Source organism: Rissa tridactyla, chromosome 2 (assembly GCF_028500815.1).
Source record: "Rissa tridactyla isolate bRisTri1 chromosome 2, bRisTri1.patW.cur.20221130, whole genome shotgun sequence".
Lineage (NCBI taxonomy): Eukaryota > Metazoa > Chordata > Aves > Charadriiformes > Laridae > Rissa > Rissa tridactyla.
The window spans coordinates 157344897-157366918 of NC_071467.1; the positions used below are offsets into that span (position 1 = coordinate 157344897).

The 22022-nt window shown below is 37.6% G+C and overlaps 1 protein-coding gene across 1 annotated transcript in view; it reads left to right on the forward strand.

The window, feature by feature from the left end:
• The window catches only part of PTPRN2 (protein tyrosine phosphatase receptor type N2), a 663063-nt gene that overhangs the window by 230006 nt on the left and 411035 nt on the right, over positions 1-22022 (forward strand). Inside the window, exons 7-8 of the mRNA XM_054190602.1 lie at positions 6134-6251; positions 11395-11557. Of these exons, the coding sequence (XP_054046577.1) occupies positions 6134-6251; positions 11395-11557 (281 nt within the window). The remainder of the gene's footprint in view (positions 1-6133; positions 6252-11394; positions 11558-22022) is intronic.

Sequence of the window (22022 nt, forward strand, 5' to 3'; positions counted from 1 at the left end):
AGGAAACATTGCATACTGAGTCCTGTGAGAGTATTTTATAATCTTCTTGGCAAATGACGCGCTCATTTGGCTTTTTGAAATAATAGAAATTCCAAAAATACGAAAAGAAAAGCCTTCCCTCCACCTTCTGGGATAGTTACTTAGGGTAAATTAAAATCAGGGCTGTAAGAAGATCATGCTGGTAATTTAATTCTATGGAGATTATCACTTTTATGTATAATAAAACAATATATGAAAATTTGAAACCATAATCCTTAGGCAGCCCTTTCATCTGCTCATTTGAATGGAAGGTCTTTGCCTGCGAGTGTGAGTGAATTGCTGCTGAATGCAGCGACTGAAATTGTTGCGTATTATAGAGAAGATCCTACTAGAATCTCCAAAAGAGGGCAGCAAACTCACCCATGCAGATCCGGTACTCCCCACTGCTGCCCGGGAATGCAGTGGAAAAGGGAAGGAAACAACAAAAGCTCCTGAGGACTTCCAGGAGAGGATGACCACCATTCCTGCTGAAATGGGTTGAACAAGAGTGGTGATAACCACTGGGAGCTTATAACTCCCAGTCATTTCTTCAAATACAGTCTGTACCAGATTTTTTTTTCCATCTAGAAGACAATACAATGTTTGACCAGAGAAAAAAAGAAATAATTAGAGTACGTTTTCATCGAAATGTAGCTCAAAACTGCTGCTTCAGATTTTGTTCCAATTTTGTAGAAACCATCTTTAGTCACAGTTTTCACCGCAAATGAATATTCCAAGCCAAAGATGCAGAGGAATTAAAATGTTGTGGTGCACCAATTTATAGGAAAAGCTGGTAGTGAGCTTAACTGTGCGGAGGTGGGTTTAACTTCTCTAATACTAATTTTGCCATTAACCTGACATTACGAGTTGTATTGCAAAATTGCTTTCAGAAGAAGTTCTGGTTTTCTTTTATTGTAACAGGAAACACCAGGATTTTATCTTTTGGCTGCGTTCTTAGGTAGAATATATAGCAATTGGAAGAATGATTTTTTTTATACACACAGCAACCTCAGCATTAAAGCTGTAATTTTGACTTAGCCAGTACTGAAAGATGTGAGCGTGATTGGGTATGCCCTTGAGCTCAGAAAATGGAGGTCTGGGAAGAGAACAAGTGCAGCTCCTCTAGAGAATGTGGAAAGGCAGCCTGCAGAAAGGCACATCTATACGTTGACCTATCTGTTGTGAAAATAGGGAAGAAAGCCAATCATTCCCAATTCTGCAGACGTTCTGACAGCTAAAGTAGGCATTAACAATTTGCAACACATGGCATGGGGGATGAAAGTCTCTGAGCTCTACAACTGAGAGTTTCCTGGCTGAAACGAAGTATCAGTTGAAGGTAGCTCAGAGAGAAACCTATTTTATCATACACCGTGTAGGGACAAAATGGAAAACGTTACAAAAAACTGGGGAAAAAATAATGTCACAAGTCAAAAATAGTAACGTGTTCTGGCTTCAAGTCTGAATACTTCTGAGGTTTTTTGGCCTTCATGCAGGGATTTTCCTGACAAAGAAGGATCAGGCTTCAGTATATAGGTTTCTGCCAACATATAATAATCTCATTTTGAGTGGACTTGGTACGTAAAAATAATCTTGTTGCCAATATATTGAGGCAGAACTAATCATTTTGGATTTTGATTAGCACAAGAGCTGGAAGAGTCTCTGCCAGACACGGGTTTTGCTGGACTTGCCTGCAAAGCCCCATGCAACCTTTGCTGGGCTGGTCAGGAAAAAGGTCAGGAATAGGAGCAGGAAGATTTGCACAGCCAGACCTTCAGGTAGCGAGAACTCGCGGTGCTTTGAAGAACTTAAATGGGACTTTGCTGATTTACATCAGAACACGAGTTAAAAAGATGTTGCTTTTCTTGCCTAGGCCTTCAGAGGGGGTAAAGATTATTTGTGTGAATAATTCTGAACTAGAATAAGTTGAGGCAGAGAAGTAGCAGATGAATGTTTTCAACGGTTGCTAATATAATTACTAATATAATTAAAGTTGTGGTCAGGCATATTTGGAGAGGCATCAAGTTTCCCTAAGATGAAAAACAGAGTCAAACCCACAGGAAAGAATGCCATTATTTAGAAAAATTGAACAGGGGAGAGAAGAAAATACATATTTGATTTTTTATTTTTTTTCAATAATTCTGTGTAATATAGGTATAGCTGTAAAGCCAATTAAGCTGGTGTAAAGTGAAATTATATGATAAATTTGAAAACAACTTTGACTTTACTTTTGGAGACAGAAGTTAATATTTTCTTCACCAGTGTGAATCTGTGAAAACTATTTTTTTCACTATTTGCACTGCTTGCTTTTGATTTTATTTCAATTAATAAAATAATTCTTAGGCGTATACTCTCTGTTGACATAGTTATTGCTAAGTGTTGAACATAATGGAGACCTAGACAATGATAATGTCATTATTATTTTTGTGGTTGTGGGTAATAATAATAATAATTAATCGTTCTCTAGAAAGGAAAGGCCTAGGGAGATACCTGATGATAATAAGGAAAGACCAGGTTGTATCTGGAGCACCTCCTTTGGTTTTGATGTGGAGATTGGGTTTACTAAAGGTATAATGTCTTGTCTTTACTGTCTCTAGCATTCTTTTTTTCAGATGTTTAGGTTATAGATCTTCAATTAAAAAAAAAAAAAGAAAGAATTAAACCTTGGGCTCCCTTACGAATGAAAACTGCTACTTTTTGTGGGGAAAGTTTGTACCAATGTTTTTTTTTCATGGGGAATCAGTATCATCAGTGCTCTTCAGCTGAGAGCAATGTTATATCTGCTGCTGCTGCTGCTGTTGTTGTTGTCATCATATTTGCGTCACTTCAGTGCGTGCCGGACTCCTTCTCTCTTGGCATTGTCCGTCTGTGGGAATTCACGGTTGGGAGACGCAGATCCTGGGCAGACCTGCAGCAGGGGGGATGGTTAATCAGGGGTTGGGCGTCTGCCCGTACCGCTCCCCGTTAGTGACATGGAAATAATGTGTGTACAAGAGCACGGCTGTGATCCTGCTCAGCCAGTGGAGATAAATTGTAGTAATTGGGTGGTGAGGCAGGAGCTGGCGCTAGGTGTGACGGCAGAGACAAAGGGAACAGGAAATCACCATACGGCGTCATATGCTCCTTCTCAACCTTAATTCTGATTGCAGCTGTCAGCGTCGCATTGTGGTCCTTGAATGTGCTGTTTCATTGAGCTCAGTGTGGGGGAAGAGATTTTTTGGAAAGTGAAACAATGTTGGAAAATGATTGGCATAAGGTTAGCTTTGGACATGTTGCAGTTCCCGAGATAGTTGCACGAGAAACAGCAATATTAACTCATTGACCAGGGGATTTTTGAATTAGTTAAAATTTACAGTTCTCATCCATGTCTTGTTCTAACTCTTATCTGAGTTAGAGTTCCTGAGATGCATTGGAGAGGGCATATATGCTTAACTCCAGTTTCTTAAGGTCTATAACAAGTATTCTAGTTTCCTTTCATCTGTTTGCTCTCCTTTAATGCCACAGTTGTGTTCTTTTACAGTATTTAGGATTATATACTTGTAGTGGTTTGAAATACATTATGAGAAAATGTTAAAATAGTGCTGCAGGAGAAAGAAAATATACCAAAGTTGCACCATTATTATGACCAGTGAGGACTGAGATTGCCATGGTTTCTTATGCTCTCTTTCCGGAAAAAGTTTTGTGGAGGCATAAAACCATACCTAACTATTGACCCCCATATGTAGTCCTCAGGATTAAGGGAGATGAATTTCCTGTCTGTATGCAGATACCACAGATGAAGTCTTCTTGCTTTAATTTGAACAGGCATCTTGAGTGTAATTCTGTGTATTTTTCTTCAAAGTGTAATCTTAGCCTTTAGCAGGGCTAGTATTGTCTTAGAGTTACAAAGTGAAACTGTTGTGATTTTGGATACTCCGTTCATAAATTAGTCAGTTTATATCTATGCTAATGATTTTAATATATATATTTTATATATATAATATATATATAATTAATATATATATTTTAGCTGGACTATTTTGTTGCACATTCTTCTAAACTGGAATGGTATCTTAGGGTTTTCTCCTGCATGAATTTATAAATTAAATACAAATGTGTAGTGCTAGACAACAGAGAAGTAAACTTGAACATATATATATGCTTTCATGTAAAAATCATTTTAATAACACTACACCAAAATAATCATAGGTGCATGGTGACTCATTTTTGTGTATTGACATAAAAACGTGTTCATTCACATTGTATTCACATAAGAACAGCCTTACATCGAGATTTGTGGAATGGTTTGAATTCATCTACTTCTACGGCACATTTGAAAAAGTTAAAATTTGTATTTGAAAAGGATGAGTTAGAACTAAAAATATATTGGAGATTCTTCCACCTCACAAGGATCTAGAGTAATTTACTGTAGACACTAACATCTAACATTTATTTCCTAAATAAACTTAAATAACACTTTTATTTAAGAAAAGGAGAAAGAGGGAGCAAAAGCAGAGTGGAACCATGAGGTGTCAAAGAGCTTTTTTGTTTGTTAAAGCCTTCGTGCGTACCTACAGTGGTTATAGATTGTTTATTATTATTTTCATTAATTAAAAAAAAAAGTTTGGGATGCAGTCCAGCTAAATCTGGACTAAACAGGGACTTTATTTCCTAAAACTTGTCTAAATCTCAGACAACAGCACAGTCTGAGTACTTCCTAGTTCTGTCTAATCTTATACCTGACTTCTTTAATTATCTCCTTAGGCTGAAAATTTGGTAAATATTAAAGTAATTTTTACTTCCTCATGCTCAGAGCTCAGTCAACATCAGATTGTTTTGCTATAGACTGTCTCTTAGGATGCAGCTAAAGCATTATCAGACTCAGTAGAACCCAGGACTTGGCCACCTCACTCTTTGGATGAGTACTTTATCCAGTGGGCTATTAAAAAAAGGGTGGTATTCTTCAAATTTTTCCACTGTCTTGGTGTTGTCTGTTTACTTAAGGCCAGAATTAAAAAAGAAGTCTAAATAGGACATTTGTCCATTCTGCCAAAGCATCTGCTGAGTTTGACGATGCTTTAGCTGCATCCTAAGAGACAGTCTATAGCAAAACAATCTGATGTTGACTGCAAATGGTGATGAAGTTTATAACGTGTGTATGAAATAGGGACTGAACCAGAAATCCCCCTTCCCAGCCTGATTCTGACAACCAGACACATCCCCTTCCATCTGGCGCTGGAGAGGATTTTTCTTTAGGTGGTTTCTTACAGGAAGATATGAGCAGGATAACCATATCTGTAACTTTCATCAGTACTCATTTGAGGGTTTTGTGGTGTTTCACTGTGCATGGTGTAAAAGCAGAAATTCTCTTCAATTATGTAATGTTTAGTTATTAGATAATTACAGATAATTGCATGGGCAAGTTCTATGAACTAAAGTGTAACTGTAACATCTAAAATCTACAAATCGGGTAACAATTATGTTTGGAGTTATATCATTATTTCAAGTATAATTACCATGAGATTGGCTGTGCATGTAATTAATGGGTAATCACTGGAATTTGCCTTCATAGTTGCACTTCCCCCTTTTCTTTGTCACAACATTTAAGTATATAGATAACGTAAATTGACTTCCGCGTGTATTATACTAAAACTCAAAATGCTTATTTCCACTGCAGTACTAGTTCCTTAATGTTTTAAAAGCACAGTTCCATGGAGAAAAAAGAGAAGGGATGGTTCTGCAAATGGGGAAGAAGTGAAGCAACTTTTCAATAGATACCAGCTAGTGAGATAACTTTCCATAGCTGTCCGAAGTAAACTTTTTTTTTTATCTATTAAAGCTAGTTTGTAGCTAGCTAAAATTGCACTAAGAGTAGTCTTTCAAAATCTCCTCACATCATCTATTGTCTTCCTTCCATTGCAAGGAAAGTTTGATTAACAAAATTCCATACAGAAGAGACGAATCTGTAGTTCATTCCTGGTTCCAATAGAGCAAAGCTTCTTTTTTCTTTTTTAAAATATTGCTTATATAGGACACATTTTGGCCAAACTGTCAGGTTACTAAATAGTGATTTTTCTTTTTTTTTTTTGTTTGTTGGTTTGGTTTTTTTTGTTTGTTTGTTTGTTTCATTATTTATCAGGTTTTACCTGGCGAGATGATTATACGCAGCATGTTATTGGTCAGGAACTCTCAACCATTCGCAAAATCCACAACAGGCGCCCTGATATATTTGCACCTGATGGATCTGACCCGGGAAGGTAAGTCTTCGATGGTGTTTTAGCCTGGTAGGTTTTGAGGAGGGTTTGCAAATGATGAGAAATAGACTGGCACTGAAGCTGAATTAAACACATCACCAAAACCACTATCTATACGTTAAAGGGAAACCAGTCGTAGAACAGCACTGAAAACTCCAGTAGGAAAACAGCAGACAGAATGAAATAAAATTCTCCACCCTTTTCTTCTGAGTATCATCAAGTTAAAAAAATATGCCTTCTATTGTTAATTTAGGTGCCAGAACTCAAAAGATCAGGTCTTTTAGCCAGTTATGCAGTGCCTAGTCTCAGTTCAACCCGCTTTACTTATGAGTGGCTTAAAAAAGGAGAATTACACAGGGGCTCATCCACAGAAGACATTTTATTCTGGAATAAGTGAACAAAAAGAAACAAAAAGAAGTATTGAATGATATGCTGAGCAACTAATTGTATTTTCAAACTCATATTCTTCTAAAGCATAGCTGTAATTGACTTTAATTCCATAGATTCTCAGCTTTAGTTGCAAAATTTGTCCAGGTAGGAGAGATTCATGCAAGTTACAATGACAGAAAACAATGTGGGCACATTTCTATCTCTTCTTTGCATTACAGAAGCCATTTTCCTCGTGGCTTGAAAGATACTGAGGAGTGACTTAGTGGTTATTGGTGACAAAAGATACAGTATCTATAATTCTGTAAAGTTATATGCATGTAGGACCTGCAATTATATCATCTTCGTATACAGATACACATATAAATATACACTTTTACTTGGTCTATCCTGTCCTACAGGCTATTAAGTGCAACCCAACCACAAAAAAACCCAGAAGGAAATTTTAAAATGCATGATATTATAGGAATGTTAAAAATGGTAAATTTTGCTTTCCCCTACGTGGTTTTAAGAAATGCAATCTCCAAATTAGTGAAATTGAAAGAAAGTGCTTTTTGTTAGAAAACTTTCTTCATAGTGGGACAAAGCTTGAGCTTCTAGCCTTGACGGGCAACATATTGAAAGTTGGACTTCAGATCTTCATATACCACAGTGTGTGTTTTACCTATACTGCAAAATCATTTATTATTTAGGTTGCTCTTTTATGGAAATAAAAATGCCGTGTAATTGATACTGCCCAGTGGCTTCAGCTGTGTTTGCCTCAGTTTGTTTTGATTTAATTCATAGAATTTGACCCTGTATTTCAGATATTTGCTGATTCCTTAAGATCACAGCATGATACATTACAGGAGTGCAGTAAGGTAGAAGCTTAACTTTTAAAGAAGATTTTGATCTATAGATTATCATAAAGGTGCTACATGGTTGAATCGATAAACATGTTTTCACTGCTTAGGTACGCAAAAAGCCATTACTGTACAGATTAACCTCTATACGTGGTATCAGAAATCATTTTGAATATCTTCTGGGGGATTTTTTTTTTTTATAGAATGAGCGCATCTAAAACTTTTATTCATAAGAGTAAGATAAAATAGGCCAGATTTCCGCGAGATCAAAACTCTATTCTGCAGTGTTCCAGATTCATAGTTATATAAAAATAAAATGTAGAAGATATAAAAAATAATTTAGTTTATAGACTGAGAACAGATGATCACTTTTAGGAGTTCCCATTGTGATCAGGTGTGAGCTGTTTTGCATTTTTAACTAGAACTACATGTTAAAAAAACAAAAAGTATATTGACACTTTAGGAACATCAGAATTTCAAATGTGTTCCATTTATAGCAGTTCCTATTGTGGATAGATTTTCTGAAGTTACCAAGCTGTGCTTCTGAAAGCATTATCTTATGTGCCAACAGTTTAAAGCATTAATTGATTTCTCTGGTTGTCCATTTGCAATATATTCTGTAGGTCAGAGAACAGTAGGAACTTTTTCTCTGGCGTCTTGTAGATTCTGATAAAGTTTGCTATGTGCTCAGTGCACGCTTGCTAAAATCTTATCAGATAATAGTAAATAATTAAAAGCGCAACTTAGTGTAGGTATTTAATTATCAAAGAAACATTATGGCAGGAAGAGCTTTTATTAAGGGTAACGTGTAATAAGACAATATGAAGTCATACTAATGAGTCATTAATCCCCACAGAGCTAGTGAGAGCAGGAAAATAGACTCAGGCACTTGAAAGGTAAATTGACTTAGGCTAAATTAGTGCGTATGAAATGTGACGGAACAGAAGACATGGATTTCATCTTAAAAAAAATGCCGAAACTGGGAGCTTGATTTCAAGATGAAAGTTCTTTCTTTGGTGGCTAACTGGAGTGTATGTGGTATTTCTGGGGCCCTTATTAAATTTCAAAAATCCCTACTCTTGAAAGAGGATCCAAGATGAAGGAAAAAAGTCCATTCTGCACACAGGGAATAAATGTCAGTTGTGTTCATCGGTGCAATTAGGCAAAACCGCAAACGTTTCCAGCCAACTTCAATGTATGAAATGGGGTATAGCATTATTTCTATAATAAAACCATCATTAACTCAGTAATAAGATTCTCACAGCATTTAAAAGGGAGAAACTTTATTCTTACACGTATGTTGTCTATTAATTGAGAACATTCTAGAAAAGTGTAATATCTGAAGTACAGTGATTTAGATATTTGCACAAAAAAGTTTCTAAAGCACTGGTTCTTGTAGGAAATATAGAATTATTTCCATGGATAAATAATTATCTATGTTATTGTCTTTATACCCTGAAGTTCATTGTATGCAAAGTCCTTTTTCAGAACAAATTAAAACTGAAAATACTTCCAAATAAGTGCACAAGAGCTCAGCTGACAGTCATGTCTCCTACTCACCAGGTGCTTTTATATATTCGTCTTTCATCCATTTTTCAATATCACTTTGTCAAATTTAAAAGAAAGATTTTAATTCAGTTGCAATAATAGCTCGTTTAATGCATTTTTCTTTCTGTCTTAACAAGGTGAACAACAGTGGTATACTGGTGAACTGCAGAAATTCTTAAAAATCTTTCAGACGTGTTCATAGGATTTTATTAAAGTTGTCATCAAATTAAATGTAATGCTTTGTTAGACTTTTACATTTTAAGTGTTTAAAGGTTTATACCATAAAATATTACATCTAATGTGGAATTTAAACACAATTTGAGCATAATTACTGTCTCTATAAGAAAAATGAGAAATCCTACACCTCAGATTTTGCTTCTATCACCAGTGTGAGTGATTATATACTGTAAATAATGGCTTGAAAGCCTATCCTAAATACTGTCTTTTGTCTGTGCACTCAGTTCCCATTAGCTCCAGTGGAAATCCTCAGGGCAGAATTTGGTCTGGTGTTTCCGTTTTCCCTTTCTTTTCAAAGTTAGCGAAGAAAGGAGAGGATAGGTGTTGGAATTAATTGATGAATGAAAGATGAGTGTTTGGAAGTGGGATACCTTCTATGATGAGAGCCTCTTTGGATAATAATCATTGGCCATTGTAATAATCTCTGCAGGGAAGTGGTTGATTCCCCGACATTGAAGACTTTTAAGATTCAGCTGGACAGGGTGCTGGGCCATCTTGTCTAGACCATGCTTCTGCCAAGAAAGGTTGGACCAGATGGTCCTTGAGGTCCCTTCCAACCTGGTATTCTATGATTCCTCTGATTAATTCATCTCTATTGAAGTGGAAAGCCTATTGCCTAGCTCTTTCTAAAACTGCAGAACAGTTTTAGTCAGGCTTGAAGTTGAAAAGGAGGTGGATAATGTTAACTACATGTCCAACCCCCATCGCAAGGCAGAATTTAGAGCTCTGGAATCAGAGGAAAATATGAACAGCATGAGAAGGAAGAAAGACTTATGGTAAATTATATCAAGATCGCTACAGTGCTCTGTGCAGTAAACCTTCATTTTCCTGGCGTTTGTGTGCCTGGTTGTTTGTGCTGGTTGTTTTACACTGGGGAGAGGGGGGAGGGGCGGTTCTGGTACTTCAAAGTGAGCAACCCTGTGAGCACTATTGGTTGCAATGCCACCACAGCAAATTAGATTATTAATTACATTTATTGGCATTAAATTAGTGAGGACACGCATTTGGTACAACTGTGAGCATGGAAGGAAGACTGTTATTTTGTGCATAAAGTAATGTAATTAAACCCAAGATTTGGAAAATGAGATAATGGTACTCCCTCAAGCTGTGCCCCCACATAAGCACCATGACGTGGGCTGGTAGAATAAAATTTTGCTTACAGTAGCGTGGAGACGTTGAAAATCAAATGATGCCTGATCTCCTTGGGCTCAAAAGCTTTCCCACCTGGAATTGTTCTTCACTGAAGAAGTGCGTGGGCATTTGGGTAGGAAATGGTGACACCAAAAAGGTGATTTCCCTCAAAAAAATGTGTCTCTCACAGGCAAGGAAGCAGACTGGGAACCCTCTCTTTGCTCTTTTACACAAGGAATGAAATAGTTACTGGTGCTGACATTTAAATTATCATCGTCATTGACATGTTGTTGAGATAGATGAGGAGAGCTGGTAATAATTCAAATTCATTGCACACAGCGCTTTGAATCCCATATAAACACCTCTACACTGCTGTTGTTTAATCACATTTTTAGCTTTTCTTTGCAAACGTCACCAAGATCTGTCTAAATCAGTCAGGAAACACGGCTATTCTGTGAATCCCAGGCACATAAGAAGACTAGAAGAGATACATTTCCCATCTAATTATTCCTTTTTTAAGCCTTTTGCTGGAGCTGGCTTGCTCAGTTATTTCTGCACATGCAGTAGTCTCACTGTATTCTGTAAATTGGTGCAGGGCCAAATTGATGTTGAATCTCATCATCATCCAGCAATTTTTAAAAATCTTACAACCAACTCATATTTCTTTGGGATGCAATTTAATCAGGCGTATTTTCTTTTTATAAGCATTTTCTTTTCTTCAGAATATGGCTTTGCCTTGATGTAGGCATTTTATTTGATTTACTGTTGGATCATTAACTTTGATTCATGCAATAAATTGTTAATAGTTCAAGACTTTTTGTCTGCTTTTGCTGAAACATTGAATTTTCTATACTTTTGTGGCTTTTAAGCTTCTGGGTAACTTTTTTGTTATGTATGGAATGAACTTCAGTGGTTTGCAGCATAAACCAGTGGTTTTTTAGTTGGGCACTTTGTACATTGTACAGACTGGTGACTTTCTTTTCCTTGCTTTTGCTGTGCAGGATTTTGGAACAGGATGCAGATAATGAAAGAAAATACGATCTGGAAAATGCCGTGAACTTGGCCAAGTCTCTTCAGCAATATCTTAAATATCTCAGCGTTCTCTCCCAGTCTGCAGCTACAAATTTGTATCCAAGGAAGACAAACGACAAAGCTTCTGTCAAGGTAGTATTTTTAACGTGGTTCCTGCATTCTGTGATTTTGGCTTCCTTCTTCTTTGAATTCTCCTAATTTTTCAATTTTCTCTTCTGTCCCAAGACCAGACATTGTTTCTTACTGCCTCCTCCAGCTGATTATCATAACTGCACTACCCAAGTCCTCTCCAAAAGAGTTGGGTCAGCTTCAGCATTGTAAACGATATAGCTCTTCTAACCCAGAGTGTTTTACCTTAACATGAGACAGATTATATATATGCAAGGAGGAAAAGTGGGATAATGGTTGCAACATCTTCACTGGCTGATCTGAAACACTTCTTGCAGCGTCTGAATGGCTTGTCTCCAAAAAGCTGGCTGAACTACCCAGGGAATTCTTGCTGATGTTTATGGTGCTTACAGTACAATTAATGTAATCTTTCAGCAGATTTTGATAACAGATCTGATGAATTGTGCCTCAACTTTTCCTAATTCTTACTGATCATAAAGTAAGCCTATCATGATCAATTAAGGTTCATATGTATGCATTATAAGTATACATATGGCTAGGAAGATAAATCACACCCATTAAATCTTGAGTATCATCTCTGTTAAAAAAACACACAAATGCCTATCTGAGAACTAAAACTCTTTTTTCTTTCCTAGAGAAAATCTGTCTCGCTCTAAGATGGAGCTTGATAAATTTATAAAAATGATTTGATGATGGGGTTACATATCTCATAGCCCTGCATCTTTTCCTCAAAAAAAATGTTTATCCAAAGAAATCTATTATTTTAAAGAAATAGGCTGCTATTACAGTGATCATCTCAAAAAACTGGTATGTGCTATTTGCATGAATACAGTGAAAATGCAACAACCTTACCTAAAAAATATACTGACGTTTTAGGAAAAAAATCAGGCAAAGAAAATATAGTGTCAAAGCCAAACTGATGTTTTTTCCCAGGAATTAACTCAGAGACACGGCACTACTGCAGTGTATCTGCAACAGCAACTCCCAACAACAGTATCAGCGGTATCTACTATTTAGTCATGGTATAACTGAAATGTTATTATTCTTGTCAGGAGCCGCAAATTTCCAATTTCACTGATTGGCGTATATAACACTTATGATTTGTGGCATATGTCATTAGGTGTTTGTCTGAGGCAAGAGAAACTTGCAGGCAGCAGCCAGGCAGCTTTGGGGATGGATGAGTGACCACCTCCGTGGTACTTTTCCTCCACTCTCTAACACGGGCACTGACTGCAGTGAGGATGCCCTGCTTTGAATCACTGCCTTTCAGAGACAAGAAAACTTGCTCGCAAAGTATTGCAGTGGGTCTGGTGCTGTCATGCAAGTTCATAAATAATCCATATGGCTGAGACCTTCTGTGGGGAAGCCTGCTGTGATAACACCACCCACCAACCTTATCGAGTGTTGCCATGGAGATGGGTACTCTGAAGCCTGGGGGAGTGGGATAAAGAGGAGAAAATCTGGAAATGAAGCACGTATAGGAGCAAACTGTACACTTCTATTTACTAAGGAGCATTTTAAAACAACAGACAGCGAGACAGACAGGTTACCTATAATTTAATGTTAGAAAATAAAAAAGGAAAATTATCTTAACAATTAAGAATCAATCGTAAATTTTAAATGATCCTGGAGACGTTTCCCGGTTCTCTGCAAATCAAATGCACCTGCTATTATTTAAAAAGAAAGAAGAGGGGCACTGTGTTTGTATCTTGATTCATCGGGTCATTAATGGAATAACATTTTAGCAAAAGAGAAAACAGGATTTTTGCTAATCCAGGAAGCAGGAAAAATGTAGAATTTAGTGTTTTGAAAAGAATAGGAGGGAAAGTAACTGCAGGAGCTGCATTTGATATTGTCATACCACTTGGAATTGAAAATGGCTATCTTATGCAGTTTAATTGCATGCTTCAACAAAATCGTGTTACCTTGTGTTCATATATGGATAAATTATAATGTACATTAAATAATTGTAGCAACAAATTTATCTTTTTAACTTTCTTGTAATTTTCTGATTAAAAATAACCATAAGAAAGAGATACTTTACCCTACTTAGACTTAGAATTGCAGCTTTTGGGCCTTTGCCCTTCGTAAAAATAATTTTCTTTCAAGTATATATTTACCTCTGTCACTTCTTTCTTGCTGTCGGGGAGCAGGAGATGTAACACTACTCTGGTTGCTTTGATACCTTACCTGCTATGAAGTATAGCTGAATCTTGCAGAAATTTAGTGCTTCTAGGCAGACTTCCTGAATGAAGTCTGGTTTGTTCCAAAACTGTCATCAGAGGACTCTGGCCAAGAATAAAAGGGAGGAAGAAAAAAGACAAAGGGGATTTAAAATATTTGTTACATTCCAAAAGTGTTATTTACTATGTAAACTTACATATTTTTAATCAAACTGGTTTACAAACTTTTGGTCTTCAGTTTGGTACTACTTTCTGTGTGTATTGTCAAAATAAAAATTCAGAGCTTCAGCATTGTTGGGGAGAGAGCAGACATACAGTTATGCATGAAGTTGTAAAATAAGACACAGCAAAACCTAAGACAGGTAACTCTTTTCCTTTTTCCCTTGTTCAAACAACAGTCAGCTTGAGGCTTGATAGAATAGTGACAGAAATAACAGTATTAAACTTAAATCATGCAATGGACGAAAATTTCTCTAATGTCTACCATTTATTACAAGAGCCTCTCTGAGTGATTTTTGAAGTGCTTGAACTTCATCACTAACTTAGAATTTTTTCTCAGTATTTAGAGAGTATCTACTGCAGGCTATAATCTAACCAGTTGATAATGACTTTGTCAGTGGATAAATAGCAGTAAATCAGAAGATTTGGTGGGGCTGTTTCCTGAGGATTACAGTTGTAAAGAACGTTTCGCTTTAGTTCAGTTGAAAAGAGTTGTTCAGAAAATGGGCACTTGGTGGCATTTGTTACTTAAGCATTAGCTAGTGGGGTTTTGGTTTGGGTTTTTTTTCCCCCACTTGGCCTTAACGAAGGTTTTACCATTCACAAAATGCATTATCAGTATTTTTTATTCCTTTCTACCAAACCTGGACTTAGTATGGATAATAACATATAGCCAGGCGCATACACATAACGAGAAAGCTCGGTTTATCTTACATACTGAGGCTTCAAATCATGTATGAATCCCCCCACTCTTCTCCCCTCCAGTTAGAGCAAACCCCTCTCTTACAGAAAAAAGAAACAACCGACCAAAACCCTGAAAAAAACAGTACACCGTTGACGTTCCTACAGAAACAGAACGGCAGAGTTTTGTTGGCTTCGAAGGGCCAGCAGAGAGCTGATATTAGTAAAGCCAGTCAGCTGTAGAAGGAGAGCTTGCTTGCTTTGCTGCTGATGGCAGCCCTGCCGGTGGGCTCTGTGTAAGCGTTTGCATAGCAGGGCATGTGGGAAATCTTTAAATAAAGTAGATGGAAAAAGAAAAAAATAGCTATGTCCACAGCGGCCTTTACAACAGAGCAAAAAAGAGAGGCAGCAAAAATGATCAGTGTGGAAACAAATACTCCTGTTGCCTACTTTTCACCAAGACAGTGAGGAATGATCTTACATTATAGGTTTTTTTAAAAGTCCAAATGCCTGCATTTGAATAGTTACAGGAGATTTCAATTATACTGCTTTCATCTCACCGAGAATAATTTTTTGATAATCACAGAAAGATAAAAGATTCGAAATTTGATCCAAATATACTTAAAAATCCCAAAATCATAAAGAAAATGAAAATAACTCAGCTGAAACTATGTGTTTATTTCTTGAACTAGCTATCATTTTCACACATTCTCATGCCTTCTAGTAGCCTGAGTGATTAACGTTTTTAATACCTGAAGCTGGCAAAAGTGTGCTGCTCCACTCTGGGACTGGACACTCCATGGGCTCCTCTTGGAAACTTTCTAGGGCTGTAGGAGTAAGGGAGTTGCCTGCTGGACTTGTGCTACTGCTGCATTTCTTGTTGCAGGGGTCTCTGGTTTATGGTTTAGGCTTTTATGGCTAGAAGAATCATGGGATTGCTTTTATTCCTTCCTCCTGATGTGACCTCTCAGGTGTTCAGACATGGGGTCTGCTTGCTGCTAAGGTCTTCTGCAGGCTGGTATGCCATTCTGGCCCTTGTACGCACTGTAGGGAGGAAGAGAAAATTATCTCAGAGTCCGCCGGGAGTTTCATCCATTTTCTGCTGTTTCAGTTTCTTTGGGTTTTCATTACTTACATTGCTTTTCTAGGTAAACTTTATGTATAAATATTGTGATTGCAGAAATCTCCGGGTCTCAGGTATTCTTATAAGTTTTAAAGCAGACTTTGGAAAAAAAAAAGCAGAATCTTTACATGGAAGAAGTCACTAATGAAGTTAAAGGTCTTTCCAGAATCATGAAGGGAAAAAGAAACAGACAAAGTGAGTGGTTAGTGGCAGAGGGGTACGGCTGGTTGTTAGATCAGCAGTACAATGGAGCTGAAAGGGGAGAAAGTGCAAGTAAAAACTGTTGCGGCAGAGTCAGTTTGCTGGAATCTAGAAGGGTACGAAGGTTAGACAAAGCACTTGGTAAAGCCTATATTTCAGTCCTCAGTACAAGAGGGAACCTTCCACCTATGGTTTTTCCCTTTCACATTCCCACATTTCCCACATTTTCCCCTTTCACATTCCGGGAAGAGCACTCAGTTTTGCTGGGTTGAAAATCAATTGTTTGATGCTTTGTAATTGATCTCCTGAAGGAACTAGGATGGGTGATAATTATTCAAAGGATTATTATTTATTTTAGAAAATCTGAGTGCACAAGGGCTCGAAGATGTACTCTGAACTTATCTGCAAATAATTGTTACTGTGATTAACTAGTAAGAAATTACGCAGACATTGCTTATTTTAATCTGGAGCTTTAATTCAAAAAAGCGGTACCCTTATTTATCTAAAACTGATTAAAATACAGTACTGAACGAAGATCATCCAAAATTGATTTAATGGCTGACTGCTAAAAAGCAAAAAACCTTTCTGCAATGTATACATTTAAAGTCTGCTTATATAAATGTAAAATTTAATATGTCATATATGTGGGATTATGTATAAGTAAGAAAAATGTAATTTGCCCTGTGTATAAGTACTTTCATAAAAATATTAGGAATAACTGATAAAGGAGTGTCTCCTTGAAGCTAGAGTTGCCCATCTGTTGACATATCTATACAACAATGATTAGAGTAAATCTGGACGTCTTACAAACGTTGATGTATTTATTTAGCTAAAGCTATTACAAAGTAAGGAAGAACTAGGACCCCAGTTTCACAGACAGCTTTCCCGAGGTCGTACAAGAATTTTTCAGTAGACTAGAAGTTAAGCCTCAAATCCCAGACAAGTATTTAGTATTTGGGATCGTTCTCCCCTCCATGGCTCTCCAGTAAAATAGAAACATTAAAGTCCTCTTACAAAAAATGGAAACACAACAACAACAAAATAACTCCAACCCAAAAAACAAAGAAAAAGCAAAACCCCATTTGCACGGAGCAGAATTCACTTTTGACCAAAACCAGATGTTTACATTGGTGCAAGTCAGCATAAACTCCTTTTATGATCAGTGGAGAGAAAAAAGGAATTTCCAAGTTGATATCCACCCATGCTAACTTAAATATATAAAATTAGACGTGGAAAATTCTGTCCTGTTTGCCATCCTGCGTGAATCTGGTCTGGACAGCAATATTTTTCTGGGAGGACTGGTACTCATACATTTGACGATCTAACAGAATCATGGCTACAAATCCTAGTACAATTACAGTGAGGTTGTTTGTGGCATAAACACACAGTTTGGCAGTCTAATGTGATCCATGATTTTATTTTTGAGCTTAATATTTTGGCAAGTGAAGGTTCTAGTGCCAGTATTGTGCTCTTCAAGTCTTAGACCTAACACCTGCCTTTACCTACAACCTATCAGTTTATGTACGATGTAGTGACAGAATTTTCATATCTTAACAGAGAAACCATGATTTCCCTTATCACACAGCTTGTAAAGATTTGTAATCTTGTAAATATTAATTATTTGTACAATGATTTGAAGACATAATTGCTGTAGAAATGATATTATAAATGATGTGCGTAGGCCTGGAGGCTTATTTAAAAGACCAATTCATTAATTTCTGGTAAATTCCAAACATAGGTTGACAGTTTTCAAATCTCAAATACTGACTGGACAATAAGATTTGCTTCTTTTTCACATCCCTCCCCGCCCTTTCGAAATCAACTCTTTCTTTGCCAAATACCATGTATTGGGAGCTTTTGTTTCTGCCATTTCTCCTGCAAGTTTGCTATTTGTCTTGCAAATATTTACACACTGTACTTCACTACACTGGGCTCAGTAAATAGAAGATGGTGGAGCTGGTACAAATTTTAAAGAATATTACATATTTATTTTTAGATCATACTTATCAGATGAGAGGGTAGAGTTCACAAAAAATTGAACTTATTTTACCTAACCTTTGTGTGAGTGTGCTGGTGTATACATTTCAGGACAGTAAAACAACTGGTGTTTTTCATGAGGGGAAAAATCCTCGCCTTACCTCTCGCCGTTGTCCAGGGAATGGTTAGATGCTTTCAATGGGGTTGTAAAGCAAAGTTATAGACATGGATCCTGCAGATTTCTGTTCACTTGCATTTCTTTGGGTAAAACTAGTCTCTAGATTCATATGTTAGAGTTATAAATATATTGAATTGGTGATAATGTGCTCAACTTTTGGCAGATGAAGATCTTCGTGTTTCTATGTAAATCATCTTTAGATAATGAGTTAGCTCAATATACCAGCATATGCCTACAGAAAATGTGTTTAAACATCATTCACTGAAACCTTAAGTAACAGACTTATTGACATATGAGCAAACTGTTCTCAGGCATGGGAAGCTGGTAAATCCTGGTGTATTTATCAGCACTGATCACCATGCTGCACGATTCCTACCATCCACTGGGGGCTGGCTGTCACTTCTTGGTTCCTATTAGTAATGTTAGGGAGCTGCTGAACCCTGACAGAAGTGAAGCTGGTCCAGCTCCACGTCCTCGTGTGTAGCCAGTAGCCAGGTGGAGCAGGTGGTGCCAAGAGGCATCATGGGACCCATGGTTGGACTCTGGTGGTTGGCACTCAGACCACCACACACACACGTGCATGCAGAATAGAGACCTCCTCACCCAAAATAATAGTTAGAAATGGAGTTTATTGAGAAGTCGGGACAGACTGTGGTGATGAGACACAAGGCATGGTCAGACAAGCATACTGGCCTTTACTGGTCTCTTTTACTCCCTTTCCCCCCTGTTTTACCACAGTTGCTCCCCAATCCACCTTGATCACTCCCTCTCTGATCCTCTCTCTAAAAATCCCATAATATGCCTTGCACGATGATAAGTTGCTCTTCTTGGCATCCCATAATGAGTGCGGCACTCTTGTAGGCAGTAACCCCTTCAATCTGCAGGGTGATCCAGAGAGCTTCTCCCACTGACCCATCTGGTGCGTGGCACTCCTGGCTGAGGGGTCGCTGTGACAGCCCAGAGAGCACTTGGGGCAGGGGCCCCTTGGCATTCATGAGGTTATTGGGGTTGATCCACCTGTCATTTTTCTCTGCTCCTTTATGTGTGGAGACAAGCCAGGTTATCGTGTAACCTGATATGTAAAACTACCATTTGTTTGTGATGAGCTAATGATGAATGAGGAAAGGCAATCCGGCACTCCCTTTACACCAAAGGAAATGCTTTAGAAACTTTGTTTTAGCCCATAGGATGGAGATTTGTCAGAAACAGAGAGAACACCCAGCAGTCAGCTATGAAGACTAAAGCTATTGAGCTCCTCAGCAGTACAAGAAATGGCAGCTAATGATAAAAATTATTTATGCAGGACAGTCTGTTGGAGAAGGTTGAAGGGTAGGCATGCAGCTAACAGCATCCCAAAGGAAACTAAGAATCGATGGGAACATTTGAAATTTCAAAGTTAATTTCTTAAATAGTAACTTATACATGAAAGAAACCTATGTATTTATCCTCTCTCTTTTTTCTTTTGTTTTGGAGGGTTGTTTTGTTTACTGCTCACAATCAAATCTCTGTCAACTGAAATTCCAGCACTGTAGATTATTGAATGGTATACAGTCAGATCCCAGACAATCCTGTTACACTGCAGATTCACAACTGGAATTAGGAAGCAAAGTCATGACTGGTTTTGATCGAAGGAGACTCTGAGGATCCCTTTTGCTTGGTCAAGCTTTTGACACTGCAAGCTACAGGGTGTTCATTAACAATCTTTGCCATCTTTACTTCTCTGGTGTAGTTCTTAAATGGTTTCAAAGATGGTGTAATTCTCAGAAAGAAAATAGGAGGTAGTTACAGAAAATTATTAGTGAAATAGTAGGTCAGATGAGATGACTGTCATGGTGCCTGTTGCCTTAGGCCTGTGAATCTGTCAAAAGACTGTGTCCTGATGCTATCCCATCGCTGCAGGAGTCACTGGTTTGGCCTCTTTACCAGTTTCTGGATTCTGAATTAATCTTCCAAGTTCTTGTTTTTAATGCAGTGATTTCTTTCATGGTATAATATCCTTGTCCATAGTAAGTGAAAAGGTTGTTATCAGTTGGTAGAAAACTCTTCTGCTCCACTGTTGCTCAGACAATTGTGTATTTTTTCATTGACTTTACCTATTATTTTCAGACAAACCTAACACTGAATTTGGTGCAGAGTGTGTAACATCATGTCAACGGCACACAGAGGCTTGTAAAGCAGGATTGCCCCCTTTGGCTAGCTTGAAGCTAGCTGGAAGCCTGCGAGGCTATCCTCCTGACAGCGCAGCACTGTGCGGGAACAGCAGATCACCAGCCGAAAGAATTAAAGCTTTGTTAGCATAGGTCTGGCTGCTTTAGCTGTGATGCTCTAAGGCCCCAGCTCTACTGCTTATTCAGCTCCATCCCGGGGATTTTGCACTGTAATCCACTCCACGACACCTGTTTGGCCCTCAGGTTCACATTGTTGGCTGGATTCCTCTCGAGGTAAAGGTAAATCGAGGTGTACAGATTCACAGCCCGCACTCCGATCTAGCAACCAGGCAGTGCCACCTGTGCTCCTGTTTGGTGAGGGCAGCGCACGGGTACGTGTATTTCCCATGCAGCGAGTTTACACGAGGCAAGCGTGTGTGGCTCACAAAGTATCTAGACTGCTTCTGGCAGAAAAAACTAAACTTATTTCACTCCACACAGTGAGATAAAGTATGAGATCATTTAATTTTTGCTAGCATTTAGAAACTTTTATTTTATCTCACCATTGGTAAGGGAGGGCCTGGTTCCAGTGTTTGTTGTGTTTTTCTTTTCTAATTTTAGAGAGCGTGCTGCCACCGTCTCAAACAGGCACAGTAAATTAAGTACTGTAGGTGGAATCATGGTCCAACCAGATTTAGGTGGTAGCAAACATGAATTAATATCTGAAAATGCATCAAACAGAAAAAAGCTAAATTAAATTGATGGAGGAAGATTTCTTCTTTATGCATTCCTAAGGGATTTTTATTAGCTCTTTATATTTATTGCCTTCAAGAGTTAGCAAATGTGTCCTCAAGAAAGGAAGTATTTTGTCATAAATTTAATTCCATTCTTTCTGCACTTGGGCGAAATATTCAAATCTGTCTACCCCTTAGTGGGTAAAGTGAACAGCATTTATCTGCGGCTTCGGTTGTATGTATCTAATCCTGCCCCCTTTTTTAATTCTTTGAAGAAAATGTGTAGTCCATAGACTATTGCACAGAGCATCTGTAGGGTGTAATTTGATGTGCTCTTCTGTGAACTTCCACACAGAAAATGTCAGTTACTTACATACATAAACTATACGAGACATTGCCCTAACGATTCCATCTTCAGAAAGGTTAGTATGGGGTTTTTTTTGATAATGTGTGAATTATTGAGATGGCTTATTTGAAAGGTGGTGAAGAAGAGGAAAATCTTGTGCACATGGAGAAATAAGATTTTTTTTAAACTCAGTTCTTTAGCAATTTGAATACTTTTTAAAGATGCTGTATCAGTGACATGAGGTAATTGAACAGTATCTTATCTATTCAAAATAAAATTATTCCTGATAGTAATAGGGACCTGTATTCTAACCCAAACCAGTATAACCCAGTTATATAGTAACTAGAGTATCCTTTCTTATTTCCGCACATTTCATTTTGAGTTTCTTTGCAGTTACTGGTAGGACTTTGTATAAATCCAGCTTAATCAATCTAGAAATTAATTTTCTTTCTAAAATTTTATTGCTCCCTGTTTCCCTCTGCTTCTTCATGATGTTAACAGCTTCTCCCAAAGGCGTTAACAAGGGAATTTACAGATTCTTTTTCACTGACCATGGATTCTGCCATTTAACTTGGAAGTAAGTCAAACTAACAATGTTCAGGAGGTTAGATTGCAAAAACACTTCAAATAAGATTATCGCAGTGCTCTGCAATTGTTATTCATAACTTAAGATGTAAAT